Consider the following 17,227-nt stretch of genomic DNA (forward strand, 5'->3'; position numbering starts at 1 on the left):
CCAAATCTATTGGGAAAATGAGTTGTAGGTACATACAACTATACACGGGGAGAAACTGGAAAGGGAGGAAGCCACTGCGGTTTCACTACTGCTTATTGGTTGGATTATTGAAGAAGAAGAAGAAGCATGAGGGTTGGAGGGAGGGTTGAGCAAAGCCTTCGCTTGCAGTCATAGATTTCATCAATCTTAGCAAACCCTTCTTGCCCCACTTTCGAGAGATCAGCCTTTCTCTGATATGTCATCTATTCTAAAAGAAAACCACTTAAGAACTTTCAAACTAGTCTTGAACTTACACCACCAAGGCCTCCCTCCAACTCATCTTCCCTTCCCCAAATCGATTGGGGAAGATGAGTTGCAGGTTTCAAAACCCTTTCAACCCTGCAACCCTCTGTTGTGTTGTCGATTCTGCCCTAGAAGAGTAGGAATATCTGATGGTTAGATCTTTAGAATAGGACAGAATCGATTCTGCCAGAAAAGTGCCAAAAAAGTGAGGACCGCCAACTAGTTAAGAAAGTGTAAATTACTATGCAACAAATTCTTGGATCAGGGCCATATTGATGTTGAGGAACCCTTGCTGATTGATCTTCCAAACCCTATAATATGGGACTGATCTGTTGGACAGATTTTGCAATTAATTTCACTATAAAAAACTGCCAAAAATTTTCAGAAAACAGAGCATCGCAGAGTTCAGTTATTTGGGGCCTCCTTCTTCCTCCATTTGCTTCTCTGTTAAAACTGACAAAATTCATCTTTTGTTCTTCTCACCAGAGATGTTCCATTAGAACCCATGGATGGAGCAATCAATGGGGATACCTGTAACTCAGGTCCAATTAGGAATCGAAGCTCATGTTCTCAGTGGGATCGATTTCAGTATCTAAAATCCTAGGGTTTCTACAAGGACTTTTGCTAATCAAACTTCAATTTCCCAAACCTAAGCGGTGGCCCCTTGCTTTCCTACAGCTCAATTGGGTGAGATTAAGTTGGGTCTTGAAGCATTAGGGCATTCCTTCATCTGGGTCTTGGGAGGAAAAGAGAACCAGGGGCGATGGCTTCCAACAGGGGTTAAAGAAAAAGAATGGAAATGAGAAAGAAATGGATCTCGACCTGCCGAGGCTCCCATCTTGATTGTTCGAAATCGAACTCAGTTAATTGGGGAAATTCTATTGGGGGTAATTCTCAAGTGTAGCTGCTACACGGTTCCTCTTCCCATCGAAAAACCTTGAAAGGCCGGCGCCCTAGTTCTGCCCCTCAGTGGCCGGTTTCCGCCTTTAATTTTTGGAGCTCCACAACATCCATCGGGCTTATCCTCAATTGTATCCGCTCCACAGATCTTCTTCCCAGCGAACAACCTTGTAGGTTGTCGTCCTAGTTCAGGTAAACGTGGTTTTCACCTTTGATTTCTGAGTTCGAAATCAAACTCAGTTAATTGTTCCATATCTGCAACTCATCTTCCCTTCCCCAAAATCGATTGGGGAAGATGAGTTGCAAGTGTTTTTTTTTGTAAGGGCAATTTCGTCAGTTCAAGTCTACTTTTTAACAGTGTTAGTCATGAACTGACGGAATGGACCTATCTGTTACTATTTGCAAACCTCAAGGGGGTATGCAGAATTTTCCAAACCTGAGGGATAAAAATATCCTTTCGTCAAACCTCAGGGGGGTATGTGTAAATTACCCATAGATAAATGAATAAACAGAGAAGAAATACGATTTATTCATATTTCTTGCGTATAGAGTGCAGGAAGGAGAAGTGTCATGGCAAATAGAGTGTATGGTGTGTGGCTATTTTTATTTTGGAAAAAATAACACTAATATGTCACATGATTCCTATACCCCGACACAAGATCTTGGAAAGTTATCTTATGTTCAGATCCCAATGAACTAAAAAAATCTCATTCAATCAAATACTCTTCTTGCATGTGCTCTTATTGACCCCCACATTAGTGAAGGCACTATACAACCATATTGACACAACACAATCAAATAGAAATCTATAGCCTTTTTATTTTAATAATGTTGTGTCAATCTTGAATAATAAAAAAATATTTATTTTTTTTCTCTTGCATCGAAACACCAAGAATTGTATTTTTTTTCTTTTATTTTTTTGTCTTCTCTTTTCATGACATTCAAACACAGCCATAGCGTGCGAATCTTTTAATTTTTGTTTAATTCGTCGAAGCTACCAGCTTAGTAAGTACGGCAAAGGAATTATATGCGTCGGTGCTTGGTAGGAATAATGCCACCTTCCAAGAAGAACTCAACCTCGAATCTTTCAAAATTTATCCAGTCATAGTGGCAATCAATGTAAATATATAGATCTTCATGGCCATATATTAATATGGAACATCAATAAAAAACCTCACATGACAACGAGGGTCGTACAGCTCATACAGTCGTAGCAACTCACATAGTCACATGGCCTGCAAATAATGGGAAGCGTGCGCCCCACACACTCACTCACTCACTCACTGAGTCAATAGTCAAGAACAAACGGCCACCATCACCGATTTGCAGGTTCCAATGGATGCTTGATCTTGTCGTTACTCGTTTAGTGTAATTACGTAACCGTTTCTTTCTCTCTCATCTTTAAATAGAACGCTGCCTCGTTTCCCACCCAAAATCTGCTTTCCGCAGACGAACGTCACCCTCAACCACCTCTCTCTCTGTCTCTCTTTTTCTCTCTCAGCCTCTTCTCCTCCTTCGCGAAGCCTCATTTGTTTCTTCAAGATCAAGAGTCAAGACAGTAACAGTGAGAGAGATCTAAGAATGGCTGCAATGGCGAGAGTGGATCTCGACGGAAACCCTATCAAACCGATAACCATTTGCATGATTGGTGCCGGAGGGTTCATTGGCTCTCATCTCTGCGAGAAATTGATGGCAGAGACCCCACACAAGATCTTAGCAGTTGATGTTTACAATGACAAGATAAAGCATTTATTAGAGCCTGCAACTCTACCCTGGGCCGATCGGATCCAGTTCCACCGGATAAACATCAAGCATGATTCCAGGCTCGAGGGGCTCATCAAGATGGCGGATCTGGTGTGTTAGCATTCTCCATTCTTGGTTTTTTTTTTTTTTTTTGTTTGATAATTACATTATCTTGATTTCTTTCCGCATTTTAGTTGTTGTTCAATCTATTGGATTCAAAAGATCTGCTACTCCCCTACTCACACCTCCTCTGTATATACTTGATGTGAATTTCTTTTCGTTAATGCGATGTGTTGCTCTGTAGACGGTTAATCTAGCGGCCATTTGTACTCCGGCGGATTACAATACTCGTCCTCTTGACACAATCTATAGCAATTTCATCGATGCGCTACCTATTGTAAGTATTTGCGATTTCATAAAATGATGTGGCAGTTCTCTTTTTTATCCTTTTCTTCCCCCCCCCCCCCCCCCTACCCCTTTTTTTTCTTGTTTTGAACAACCTAGTGACGTTCATTGGTTTGAATTGATTGTTCAGGTGAAGTATTGCTCAGAAAACAACAAACGCCTTATCCACTTTTCTACTTGTGAAGTGTATGGGAAAACGATTGGAAGCTTTCTTCCTACGGATCACCCTTTGCGACAGGTTATCTTCTTCTGCTTGCGTCATTTTCCGTTCTTGTCGCTAATTCAGTTGTGAAATTCAGATCTATGTTCTCTTGATCGCTTGTTAAAAATTACAGTGGACATAGAGTTGTTCTTACGTCAATTTAGGTTTTGATTTTGGTGTTCAGATTTTATTTTCTGTGCGTCTTTGTATAATACAGACCTTCAGCAAGAACCTCGGATAACGTGGTTTTTAATATGATCATTTGGCTTCAACCACTGCTTATTGTAGTTAATTTATTTATTAGTATCTAGTATCAATTATGCTGTAGCATTTTCTCAACTCGGTCATGTTTGTAGTTTACTGAACTTATAGATCTACTAACATGTGACTTCCACCTCTATTCTTTTAAAGTTATATATTCCTTTTCTGTCTGGATTGGTAATGTCTAGGGTATTATGGCTTGAGCATAATGGTAAAAGGTTATTATGTTTTTAGAAGTCGTTACTGTTATGCTGGTGTTTATTCGTAATTCATTTGGAGTACTCAAGTTCACAAAAGTAACATTTTGAATCTCTGTTCTTTACTTAGAGAGAAGGAGATCGATCATACATGTTTGGAGAGAACAAAACCAACTAGCTGATTTCCTAGCATCTTTTAATTCTACAACAGCTGAAATTTGTTTGATCCCCCCTGATTTCAAGGCTAATCTCCAAAGCTTGATTAAGAGGGACATTGATAGAGTTACTTATTATCGGATTTAATTATTTTTCTAGAAGTTATTCTGCTTTCCTTCTGTGTTTGCAGGGCATGTCCTGCTATTTCTTGGGATTCCTTCCCCTCTTTTAGGCTTGTCTAAAGAGGGTTCTTAGGGATTGCCTCCACTGTAATTCTTTTTTTCCTTTTAATATCATACATACTTACCTATAAAAAAAAACTTAATTCATTTGGATTGCCCAATGGAAGTCCTTTTGCACCACTAGCAATGAAGTAACTGCTGTGCATGACTGTTAACTATTAAGATGGGGAATTATTTTACTGGAGAACTGTATTTGGAGTTTAGCATAAGTTTTTGGCAAGTAGGGAAAATATATAATTGGTAACTATAAGAAAATGAAAGTAATACTTCTCTTAGGGAAAGTAAATAAAAAAAAAAATCATACATGGAAAGAAAGACTTACACTTATGACAGTTTTATCTAGTTTCATTAATAGTTGGATTTTGAAATTCTACATGCTTTGAGGTTGAAAAGGAATTTCAGCAAAGTGAGTGACAGGAAATTATTTAGTTTTTAAATTTTAACTGAATGACTAGTTGGTCAGAAGAAAGATACTTGGTCAATCTGTGGAAGCAAACATTATAATTGGGGAGACCCACTACATCATCCCTTAAATCTCAAGAAGTGTAAAGCTTATTAAGAACACTGCATCTGGTTGATGTTGTTGGTTTACTGCATGTTGGTCATGTAAACTGAATGACTGGTTGGTCAGAAGAAAGATACTTGGTCAATCTGTGGAAGGAAACATGATAATTGGGGAGACCCACTACATCATCCATTAAATCTCATGAAGTGTAAAGCTTATTAAGAATACTGCATCTGGTTGATGTTGTTGGTTTACTGCATGTTGGTCATGTAATTGATACATATTTAGAATATATGGGATCCTGTATTGATGCCTAGTTGAGTTTTTTGAACATATTATACCAGTATTCGATCTGAGTTTTCTGTGTATTGGTATCGATTATTTTGTAGGAGTGCCACCATGTTGTCTGTTGTTTCGTTGTGTGGAAAGCATATTTATTTTCTGAAAGTGGCTTTTTGGTCCCCCCCCCCTCTCTTATAAAAATGTTAAACCTATTAGCTATATAAAATATTCATTGAGTTGAATGGAGTTTCTCATTGCCCAGTGATAATAGTTTCTTATAAGGCATGTGCACCTTGTTGGGAGCCCAAGTGTGCCATAATGTCGTACCACAAGAAAGAATTCATAGAACAGGACTGTTATTATCCCTCTCATTAGGTGAACGTTGAAGCATAGTAAATGTGCTCAGGTGTGCCTTGCACATTGAGTTTTGAGGCTTTGTTTCTTAAGGTTGTGCTTCAAAACATCCTCCTTTTCCTTCGCTGCCAACAGAATCCTCTTAGTATGACTCAGTCAGAGGTACTATAACCATTGGGGTGCTTTTGTTCCAGATAATCTAATAGGCCTATGGAATAATGATTGTAGAACAACTCTATTGAATTCATCGAAGTCTGAGCTAATCCATGGCTTGTAAAGTGGTGATGAGATGCTGCCATCAAGAGCAGTCACAGGAGAGAGGATGAACTCTCATTTTGTTTGGGAGGGCACTGTTTCCTCACCATGCTTCCAAATCTGATTTCCATAATTTCTGTCACTGATGTTGGTTTTTGAAAAATCAAACTTCCAATCCCCTCGAAATATTTTCTCGGAACTGTGGTTGAGATTTATTACCTAGGTTTAAAAACTCTAGTTGGGAACATGATTGGTCTCCATTGATTCCGGTTTGAATCGTCGCAGAATTGGCTGGACTCAGCCTGACTTGGTTTAACTCAGTCTGATTCAGTATACGTAGAATAGGGGTTAATCGGAATCGCCACGGTCAATTCCGATCCGAGTTCTAAGACCATGTTTATTACTGTTACTGTTTCTTGGTATATCTCGTGGCCTTTGTTCTACATTCGTTCTCTCTGTAAGTCTGTATACTCAATATACAAGGTAGTAGTGGTAGATCCAGTCAGTATGAAAACTACCAGATATCAATAGTGTCAAGTGCATCTGTTATGATGGATGATTTAGCAGTGTAGGCAGATCTTTGATTCCTATGTATCTAGTATTGGAGCAATGATGGAAAGATGGCTCTTTTTGCTATACTGTTCTCAGGAACACTTCACTATTGGGTGTAGAAGGTTTATTTATTTATTTTTTTCTCATGAATCAGTTATTATTGCTTGCTGCAAGATTCACCAATACTGTATGTGTATTTGGTATGCTACTGTATTTATGGTGTTACAGTTTGGACCCTTCTATGTTGGATCTGTGGATTTATGTTTGGAAGTTAATGTTTTTGTCAGGGTGTCAGGGTTGAGTGACCAGTGGTGCTGGATATCTATGAAATCTTTCTCTGAATCTCAATCTTGGGTGTTTCCGTGACCTTGTTGATATTTTCGACAGGTGTAAAAGGTTCTGGATTAGGGTATCTGTAACTCTAAGGGTAGACAACCTTGCAAACAATATCGCTTATTCTCTTTTGTGCTTGACTTGGGGGTGAAATTTTATGTTTGTAGATGCTCTCTTCCTAGAGGGTGGGCCTCGGAGCAACGGTAGGGTTGCTCCATTGTGACCTAGTGGTTGCGTGTTTGAGTCTGGAAACAGCTTCTCCCCGAAGCGGGGGTAAGGCTGTGTATGTTATGACCCTCTCCAGGCCCCACAGTGGCGGGAGCCTCGTGCACTGGGTAAACCCCTTTTTTTATTTATGCTTTCTTCCTCTCTCATGTTAGTTTTCTATAGAATGTTATGTCTTCTAGTGGCTCCAACACCCCCAGCCCCCCCAAAAAAAGATGGATGACTGTTCAAGTCTGTGGATTAACATTGGCCTTACTGCTGCATTATCCAGCATGCTGAATTACTTCAGTTATTGATAATGAGCTTCAATTAATTGGTGTTTTTATGATGAAACAGGACCCTGCATTCTATGTTCTCAAAGAAGATACATCTCCCTGCATTTTTGGCTCCATTGAGAAGCAAAGGTGGTCCTATGCATGTGCAAAGCAACTGATTGAGAGGCTGATTTATGGTGGGCACCCATATTTAGTTTCCCAGATGGAATTTCTTGTATTTTACTATCATATTCTTTTATTAAGTCTTGCACTGATTACAGCTGAGGGTGCGGAAAATGGTCTTGAGTTCACCATTGTGAGACCTTTCAACTGGATTGGTCCAAGGATGGATTTTATTCCTGGCATTGATGGTCCAAGTGAGGGTGTTCCACGAGTTCTGGCATGCTTCAGTAATGTAAGTTAAATTTCCTAACATAGTGTCAAGATACATGGTTAATAGTGTTGCAATTGTTTCATGCCTATCTAACCACTCTTTTAACTGCAGAATCTCCTGCGTGGTGAACCACTCAAGCTTGTAGATGGGGGACAGTCCCAGAGAACCTTCGTGTATATTAAGGATGCAATTGAAGCAGTCGTTTTGATGATTGTATGCCAACATTCATTTATCTCATTCATTTTTCTAGTTTCTACTTTTTTTACGTAAGTGAAGCAACTGATGTCTTTTTCAGGAAAATCCTTCTAGGGCCAATGGACATATTTTCAATGTTGGCAACCCTAACAATGAAGTTACAGTGAGGCAACTCGCAGAGATGATGACTGAGGTACATAGCCAAGTAGTTCTGTTTTCTTATTCTTCAATTGTTGTTAGTGCAGATTTTTGGAGTAGTTGCATCCGATTTTGATGTCTGTAAATTGTGTTCTCCATAATTTGTCCAGGTATATGCAAAGGTAAGTGGAGAACCCTCTTTGGAGAAACCAACCATTGATGTAAGCTCTAAAGAGTTCTATGGTGAAGGATATGATGACAGTGACAAGCGAATCCCAGACATGACAATAATCAACAGACAGCTTGGTACTTTTTTTCCCCTCTCCTTTATTGGGTCATTTTAGGTTTAGCAAAATTCACAGAAGTCTCGATATGTGGTGCAGGTTGGAACCCTAAGACATCACTTTGGGACTTGCTGGAATCAACTCTTACCTATCAGCACAGGACATATGCTGAGGCTATCAAGCAGGCCACTGTAAAAACGGTTGCATCCAGCTAAGTATGTTAGTTTCATCTATAAGAACTTCACTCGGGGTGATGCTAGTCTGGAAGTTTAATTCTTTTTGAAGGAAAATGTAACACATAATTTAAGTGGCTCGTATATAGTACGATTTTTTTTTTCCTGGCGGCATAGGAAGTCAAGTAGCCCAGGGAGCCTTGTAATTCTTTTAGGTCCATCTTTAAATTGGAAGACTTTGTAGTGCAATAAATCCTATTACTGTAATGCTGCGAGAGCACAATCATGATTTCTATATTGGAACCATGATTTCTATATTGGGAGCATGATACGTGCGGACGCCTCCCTTTGTTTTTTGTGTTTCTCTGAGGAAGATGTACTGTAAGTTTTGTTCTGTTTAGCAATTTGGGGATTTTGCTTGTCAAGTTGTTTTGTGTATGTGTATAATGAATCGTTATCCTCTCCCGTTACTGCACGGTGCAGTAATGCATCGTGCGGCGGCTGCAGAGGCCATGTGCACCATATGGGCCCTGCTGTTCCACATGGCCTCTGCAGCGCTGCATGATGCAGTACTGCACCGTGCAGTAACAGGAGAGGATAAAAATTCCATGTATAATGATGAAGTTTTTGGTGGTCCGTTCACCAAAGAAGCCTAGCTTCATGCACTGACTACTTTAATGTATAATCATGATTTCTTCTCTGATGTATGATACGATTGGATTGGTAGAGATTGAGTTGTAGGTCATGTACGGAAGAGTGGTGTGAGGAAGAGGATTGATTTTGGGGCTTTTAGATCCAAGAGCAAAACAGTAACTCTGCCCATGGCCTAGTGTAGTTTAGGGATTTAAAAAAGTTAATTTGCTAACTTCATCACTTAACCGCATAAAATTAATTGTACGAGCATTGGCATCATGGGGGGTTGGATTTCGCCTTTCATGGGGGTAGGCCGGTCTTTTCATTCCCTTTGTGTCTGGATGTGGGTGGTACACTCCCCTAGAGAGAACTTTTCTCCATATTGTATTTACTTAAAAGTAAGACAGACTCACTTTAGCAGCCTTAATAGAACTACCCTAATGTGAAAAGGCAAGATTGTGTGATTGAGTTCAATGTCCGAAATGTTATATTCCTTGCGAAGGACCTACGCTTGTGGCTTTCAAGGTAACACTAAACCCTACCTTGATCAGATCATTCAAATACTCTTACATCGAATCCAAAAAAATTTTATATGACACCTTCCACTGCCAACAACTTCATCATACAAATTGTGGCCCTTTATTTTAGAAAAATCCACAACTACATAGCCTATTTTTAAACATCTTTTTATTTTATGTAACAGATACATCATAACATTACAACAGATACATGCACACATGATGACACCTACAAACACTAGACAGTGTTGAACTAAAGAAAGACCACTCTATGCACGACAAGCCCACACCTTACTAGTTACTATTGTTCTCAACAGCATAGCATTAAGCAGGAGTCACACACTTGCAATCTTCGGCACAATTATAGAACGGTTTGCCGGCATCAGGGGTCTCTGTCTTATAGATCTCACATGCCCACCCATCCTCGCATTTGCAGAAAGTCTTGCCTCCTCCCAATCCACCAAAACCCTCAGGGATGCTGCTTGAGGTAGTACCGATACCGGCATCTGTCACGCTCACGCAAGTGCAACCTTCGCCGCACTTGAAGAACACCTTGCCTGCATCTGGGCCTTTGGTCTTGGTAATCACACAAGTCCACCCTTCCTCACAGTGACAGAAAGCTTTTCCTTCTCCTTCGATCTTAGGTTTACCAGTCCTGTATGATATCAAATAATTCTCAAATAGAGAAAAAAAAAAAAAAAAAAAAATGCTTCTCTCAAGTTAAACCTAGCAGAGTGATCCATGGACCAGGGAAACCATACCTTACTTCGCTTGTGTCACTGGCAGTAATGCTTCTTGTCTCGGCCATTGTTGTTGCCCTGCCCAACGGTCCTCTTTCCACTAAGGTTTTGAGGGTTCTTGGTTAAGTTGTTTCACTCCTGCTCTAGATAAAAAGGTTGGGAGAATGATTAAGGAACACAATCAGGTAAGACTATTAAGGAAAGTGGTATTATTATATAGCCATATGTTCTAGATGAGAAAATAAAGGAAAAAGGAGTATGCAAAAGCGACAAGCAGGTTTTGAAGAATCTTTCAGTATCTGTTGATATAGTAGTGGGAACTGGAAAATTAAAAGTGGCTTTGATAGAAATAGATTGGGATCCACAGCCCAGGCCCTGGACCCAACGGCCATTATTTTGGAATTATTTCTGGTAGAAATATATTTAGATAGTTAAGCAGTGTCCAATAGAGCATCTCTCTCTCTCTCTCTTGGCCGATTTTTTTCAAACTGCCTCCCTTAGCCAAACTCTTGGCATTTTCTCTCTCTCTCTTCTCCTTCTTCTTGCTCTCCTGTTTTTGAGAGTATGGGTATGTTGAAATCCTGATTATTTTGAAGCTTTATAGAGACATCGTATTAGTCTGGAGAACTTTGGCTGCACCAAGAAGGTTCAAGATTGTTTTACCTAGTGTGCTTGTTGGAGGAAGAACCACTATTTGGAGGAGGAGCAACACTTGAGGCTCTTCAAGTTAGCAAATCTAACTTATTCTTATATTATTTGTTATTCATGACATGCGAAAGAAAACCCAAATCGATTTCTTTCCGCTATGCATTCGGGTGTAGGATGGTTTCCTTTTTTCATGGGATGATTAAAGAGATCCGTGTGATAAAAAAAATTTATCTATCCATAAATTCAATTTTGATTGATTTCCTTATTTATTTAATGGGAAGAACCAAGGGGTATGATCCCATGACTGCCAACAGATCCCACATGTTATGGCTTGAGTTGACAAACAAAGGGAAGGGAAGGACACAATGAACTATTTACTTGTAGTGAGGTGGGATTTTATGAGAAAGAGAGGAAATAGGAGGAGGAGAGAGATAAACACAAAATGAACTTTTCTATGAATAATACTATTAGTTGCTTAGTTGGTCGGTGACTTGCAAGTAGAGTGAATGACCCCAAGAGGTCAAGGTATTGACTCTCTTGTTTCACATTCATGTCATGAAGCTAAGGGTGTTACGTAGTTCAGTGCAATATTTTTAGGTGAAATCAAAACCGAACCATTTATAAACGATTTCGATTTTGTAAGTTATGAATTGAATTTTTATATGTTTTCTTTAAATAATTGTTTATTTGTAACATTATATATTTACTAATTATCTGTTGTTACCATTAATGCTTAATTATTGTCATTACATAGTACTAATATTATTACATAGTACTAATATTTGTTTTGGTTTAAACGATTTTCTAAAACGGTTTACCATTGGTATAAATTGTTCGGTTCGATTTAGCCCATCTAACTAAACAATCTCAATCTTAAAACCACAACCAAACCATTTATTAAACTGTTTCATGGTTTCTATGTAAACGGCACAGTTTGGTTTCGGTTTGATTTTGAGACCCTTGCATAAGACACCCCTTTCCCCCACCCCTATAGTGGTTTTAAAAAAAAATCTCTTATAGCTTAGGGAAGAAAAAGTCAATAAAGGTTACATGAGGTGGGTGGAGGCTTCGTGTAACCGGGGTTTTCCCTTAGGCAACCTTAAACTCGGACAGGTTTAAGGGTTTCTTCGTCACCAAAAAAAAAAAAAATACAAAATTCCTACCAAATTGATAGGATTTTGAAAATGAGTGAGGTGGGAAAAAGTGAGGTTCCACATCACTAGACAAAAAAAATATATTTAATGAGGTTGTCTAAAAGTTTCCAACCCTACTTAACCAAACACTCGACCCCATTTGTTTGACGGGGACTTAGGTGGGGTGGAAAAATGCTGATGTGGTACTTCAAAATCCCATCCCAGCCTTATTTGTTTAACATTGGGTGGTGAACTTACAAAAGCTTAGGGAACAATATAAAATGTTTTATCTACTGACATGACACTTGAAAATCTAACCCCTATGCTATCCAAAGCCCCACAAAAATTAAAGACTTTTGTTATTGTTCATGGGAAAAGTAAAAATCCCACCCATGTTCCCAACCCACTACACTCTGTGACCTAGTCCCACAACATTCCTACCCCATTCTCCCTGACAAATAAACGGCAAATAAACGACCCTTAAGTCTTATTTGATTTGTGATAACTTGGAGAAACAAGTACAAGTTTCCCACCCTTTTGACCTTTTGCACTTTTGGACCTTAATGCCTCTAGGCCGGCCTCAGGTTGAACATTAAAATGGTTCACGAATACCACACGATTGACCATGTGCTGGGGACCCGCCAGTGTTCTTCTATTTCAATGGTATTGGTGGTTCTCTGTATGGACACAGTAGTAGTATACTATATCCTACAGATCCGCTGATCATCCTATTTTTCACTTCTTCTCTATTTATCGTTGCGATTAAAATCTGCGAGTTGACAGTATGTTTTGAATTTTCGTTTTTGCGTATTTTTATTCTTTTCTTAAATGACTACTGTACCAGACCATCTCAACCCAGTTATCTCTCTTTCTGAATCAAAGTCATAAAATGGCCCTTTCTCGGCTTCGTCACTGGTCGTTTCACGGGCTTCTCCAATCTTCAGGGTTCGCCCTCTTGTCACCAGCTAAAGATCTCTCATAAGGTACTTCTCCATATCCGCTCAATTCAGTTCATGGCTTACTATGTTTCTGTTTTTTTTTTCTTTCCATTTTTCCTGGGTTATTTCCTGAACCATCATATCTTTCCTGCCTAACCTGACTTGGCATGGATTGTCTCTTTTGCTCTTATTTCCACCTTCTCAGAGATCGATAATGTGCTTTAGGGATTCCGTTTGGTGCATCGGTTTTCTCTTTTAAACAGTTGTTGTGGATTGACTATATGAATCATGATCATGCCTTGGGGGCCGGCTTGGTGGTGGCAACAAACCCACTAATTTTTTATTTTTTGGAAGTAGGAGTGTAAAATTGGTGATGTTAATAGCTATTTCAAGGGCTGTTGTTTTATTGAATTGTATTTTTTATAGAACACCAAAGTTTTGGTCAGGACTATTTGCATCATAGGCAGCCGTAGGCATTTAATCACTATGTCCATGAACAGAGAGGTGTCAAAATTTCCTAAACCTTCTATTTGGTTCTTTATTTTCGCTTTGAATTCTGAAGATCATGCCTCACTGAAAAACTTGAGTGAATTTAAGTAATGCTTACTTATTTCTGGACAACCAGCACCTTTACCTCCAAGATGGGTGAAGACCGCCCAATTTCTCATTTACGCATCTGTTGGGGTTAATTTATAGGTTGGTCATGTATTTGTTCCTTTGTTCATAGCTTCTAGATTGGCATTCCAAATTGTTAAGTGCCATTGTAATTGCTTTCATGCAATGAGCTGGCCCAGTGAAAGAGGGAAATGGAAAACCAGAAGAAGAAACTTGATCCCAATTATCCCATTCAAAGCTTCATTCAATGGGGTTCCCGGAACTGTTTTCCACTATTCTGTTGTTAGATCATTAGACCTTACGTTTTTTATACTACCAGAGCTTTTGACTTCCACTATATTATTCCCTTGTTCTAGTGCAATTATTGGTCTTGCTTTCACATGACAGGACCATCTTGGTTGATTTTCCTGCATCTTGTTACCTCTCACCCCTACCCCAAAAGTTCTTGTAAATGCATTTGATCCTAGCTCTATCATCTCTACTTTTGCCATCTATTCATCCCAATCTCCTCATTTTTGCTGCATCCATTTCTAAGCATGTGTACTTTCTTGCTTGTTCAGCATTGCTTTGAATCATGATATATAGCGTAGCCATCTTCCAAAATTTTTGTTCATTTTCTTATCAGTACAGTATATATCAGTCAGACACCACATAGAAGTGCCTCTGTGCTTTATCCGACTAACTTTAATTCTATGGAGATCCTTTTCTTTGATATATCCCCTAGGTAAGGAAATTGCTTCGGTTATCTCTGACCATAATCTGAACTACTCCCTTTTTCTGTTCCTATTTTTGTTAGAATTGCAGTTCATACAGAAAATTAATAACAGGTAAACTTCGGATAAGGCTTACCCTATTGTATTCCTTCAAAATTCTCACAAAACAAATACATTTTTACTTGCCTCCAGTGGCCTGTGTGATGGGAAATAAACTAAGGGAGCCTTGGGGAAGGAGAGAAGAGTTTCCTTCAATACTTGGCATGTGTCTCTTCCTGATATGACAGGTCAGCAAAGGGGGAAATATAATAACATTGCATAGGAAAGTCAGGGTCTTTGTTCAGGAGACCGTATGGGAGTGGAGATTGTGTTGTTTGGACTGAATCCTCCTCAGATAAGCTTGGGGTACTGCTGTCCCGTGGTATTGTATGGTCTGATTTGCTGGACACATTCCTCGTCATTCTTTTATCATATGGAGGGCACTTACTCTTTGCCGACTCTTGATTTGCTTTACCAAAGAGGCATTTCTGCAAGTTCAAGTTGCTGCTTGTGCTGGGCTGGTCAGGAAGATGTGCATCACTTGTTTTTTGGTTGTTCCTTTTCACACTCTCTATGAAAGCATATTATTAAGAAATGTTGGCCAGAAAATAGAAGCATTCTCATATTTGACAGAGAATGGAAGTGGGTGAGGGATTCATTTAAAGGCAAGAGCTACTGTGACTGGATGGGAAAGACTGCTTTTTGTGCTACCATATATCATCTAGGATGGAAAGGAATAGAAGGAAATGGACTGGTAAGGCCGGATCGTAGGGCCAGATTTGGAACTCAATATCCTTTGAGATAAGAAACAAGCTGGGTAAGCCAACTGGGTTATGTGAGGAAACCCCTAGAAATAGGGTGATTGTGGCTTCTTGGGATCTTCCTATTCAGTTCTCTTGATTATGTAGATCTTGGGTGCTCCGGCTGTTTTTTAGTCACTTTGTATCTTTTACCTGCTCATTCTTCTGAGCTGCTTGTACTTTTTTGTGCTTCATTGAACATATTATCATATTCATAAAAATAAAAAAAAAATCTTTAGTGATACTGGCATCTCCATTAGCTTGCATGTGGTGATACTACCCAACCAAATGGGGTAGCTAAATGGAAGAATCACCATTCGTTGGAAATCACTATAAGTTTTCTATTTTGTATGCATTTTCCCACCTTCTGGTCTGACCATCTGAATCCATTCTTATTAATCGCATGACATCGTATATTATTGGGTCCAATTTTCCTTTAAAAATTCAAGCTCCCAATTCCCCTGTTTTTTATGTCCCTCCCAAAGTGTTTGGATATGTGTGCTATGTCCATGTTCTTAAATCTGAACACTCTAAACTTGATCTTGAGCTCTTAAGTTTATAATCCTTAGATACTCTTCTATTGAGAAGGGCTACAAGTACTACCACCCTCCTCGAAAAAGATTTGTATCCATGGATGTTACGTTCTTTGATTCTATACCTTACTTTTCATCCCAGGTGACACCTCTTTAAGGAGAGAGTGAATGTGAATAGGTAGTGCAGCAACCACCACAACCTTTACTTGTTCTGTGGGAAAGACTATGGATGTGGAAGTTGCTGAGAAACCAGAAGTTGAACGGGAGCTCAAATAGGGGAGCGTAAGGAAACTGGGGGAAGTGAGAAGGAGCTGATTGTGCACTGAAGAAGGGAGAAGAATAACTGCTAACAACCCTCCTTTGATCTTTGTCGTCCTAATCTAGGTAACATTCCATCTTATCCTCAAGAGTTGGATCTTCCTATTGTTGTTAGGAAGGGAAAAAGATATTGCACTAATCTTATAGCTAAGTATGTTTCCTATGACTCCATCTATCTTGCAGGCATTTCGTACTCAGTTTCCTTATCTTCTACCGCTACTCCCAAAAACGTAACTGAGGCCATGGCTGATCCCTAATGGAACGAAGCCATGTGTGAGGAGATGAGGGCCCTCGAGAAGCATGGTACCTAGGAGATGGTTGATCTTCCGAAAGGGTGTGTTCCTGTGGATGCAGGTGAGTCTTCTTATTTAAACACCATTCGGATGGTAATATTGAGAGATACAAGCCAGACTGGTGGCTAAAGGATTCAGTCAGGTGTATGGGGTTGATTGTCAAGAAACATTTTCCCTTGTTGCTAAACTTAGCTTAATAAGAGTCCTCTTATCCTTGGTAGTGAATTAGGATTGACCCTTGTACCAATTTGATGTGAAGAAAGGTTTTCTTCATGGCGACTTGCAAGAGGAAGTATATATGCAAGTTCCGCCTGATTTTGAATTTCCCACAAAGTGAAGGGAAAGTGTGCCGGTTGAAGAAGGTTCTTTGTGGCCTCAAATACAAATTGTCTCCAAAAGCTTGGTTTGAGAGATCTAGATAAGAAGTATTAAGGAATGGATACACTTAGAGCCATGCCAATCTATTCTGTCCATTAGACAAGGCAATGATAAAATCACAATCTTAATTGTCCATGTGGATGACGTTGTAGTAGCGATAAATGATAAAGAAGAAGTGAAAAGATTCAAAACTCACCTGGCCCAACAGTTTGAGATAAAAAAAAAAACCTTGGGTTTTTCAAGTATTTCTTTGGAATCGAAGTGTAAAGATCAAGAAAGGGAGTTTATACTTGTTAGAGGAAGTATGTGTTCAAGCTCTTGAAAGAGACATGGATGTTGGGTTGCAAACTTTGTTGCATCTCCTATTGATCAAAAACAAAAATTAGGTGATGTCAATAGTCATCCATTAATTGATGCTGGGAGGTATAAAAAAACTGGTGGAAAAGTTGATTTATCTTTCCCACTCATCCAAGCATTGCATAAGCTGTTGGAGTGGTGAGACAGTTTAAAAGCAATCCCTCATTCATCCAGGTATTGTATAAGCTGTTGGAGTGGTGAGACAGTGTATGCATCCTTCTAGGACTGGTCATTTAGAA

The 17,227-nt window shown here is 39.3% G+C and overlaps 2 protein-coding genes across 3 annotated transcripts; one reads left to right on the plus strand and one right to left on the minus strand.

Moving 5' to 3' along the window:
• Positions 1–2,684: 2,684 nt before the first annotated feature.
• Positions 2,685–16,884, plus strand: LOC122655981 (UDP-D-apiose/UDP-D-xylose synthase 2). 2 transcript variants are annotated; one of them, XM_043850391.1, is made up of 10 exons: positions 2,685–3,036; positions 3,230–3,322; positions 3,461–3,568; positions 7,231–7,345; positions 7,430–7,563; positions 7,654–7,755; positions 7,838–7,930; positions 8,046–8,181; positions 8,259–8,382; positions 16,875–16,884. In XM_043850391.1, exons 1-9 carry the CDS (start codon positions 2,764–2,766, stop codon positions 8,372–8,374), a joined length of 1,170 nt encoding a protein of 389 aa, XP_043706326.1. In that variant the 5' UTR covers positions 2,685–2,763; the 3' UTR covers positions 8,375–8,382; positions 16,875–16,884. The 2 variants fall into 2 exon arrangements, with proteins under 2 accessions (XP_043706326.1, XP_043706325.1); XM_043850390.1 differs by lacking the exon at positions 16,875–16,884 and having other exon boundaries at positions 2,686–3,036; positions 8,259–8,392.
• LOC122655982 lies at positions 9,751–10,308 on the minus strand. Its single transcript, XM_043850392.1, has 2 exons — positions 10,245–10,308; positions 9,751–10,138 (listed from the first exon to the last, which is right to left on the minus strand). Exons 1-2 carry the CDS (start codon positions 10,289–10,291, stop codon positions 9,808–9,810), a joined length of 378 nt encoding a protein of 125 aa, XP_043706327.1. The 5' UTR covers positions 10,292–10,308; the 3' UTR covers positions 9,751–9,807.
• Positions 16,885–17,227: the final 343 nt, after the last annotated feature.

Source organism: Telopea speciosissima, chromosome 3, assembly GCF_018873765.1.
Source record: "Telopea speciosissima isolate NSW1024214 ecotype Mountain lineage chromosome 3, Tspe_v1, whole genome shotgun sequence".
Lineage (NCBI taxonomy): Eukaryota > Viridiplantae > Streptophyta > Magnoliopsida > Proteales > Proteaceae > Telopea > Telopea speciosissima.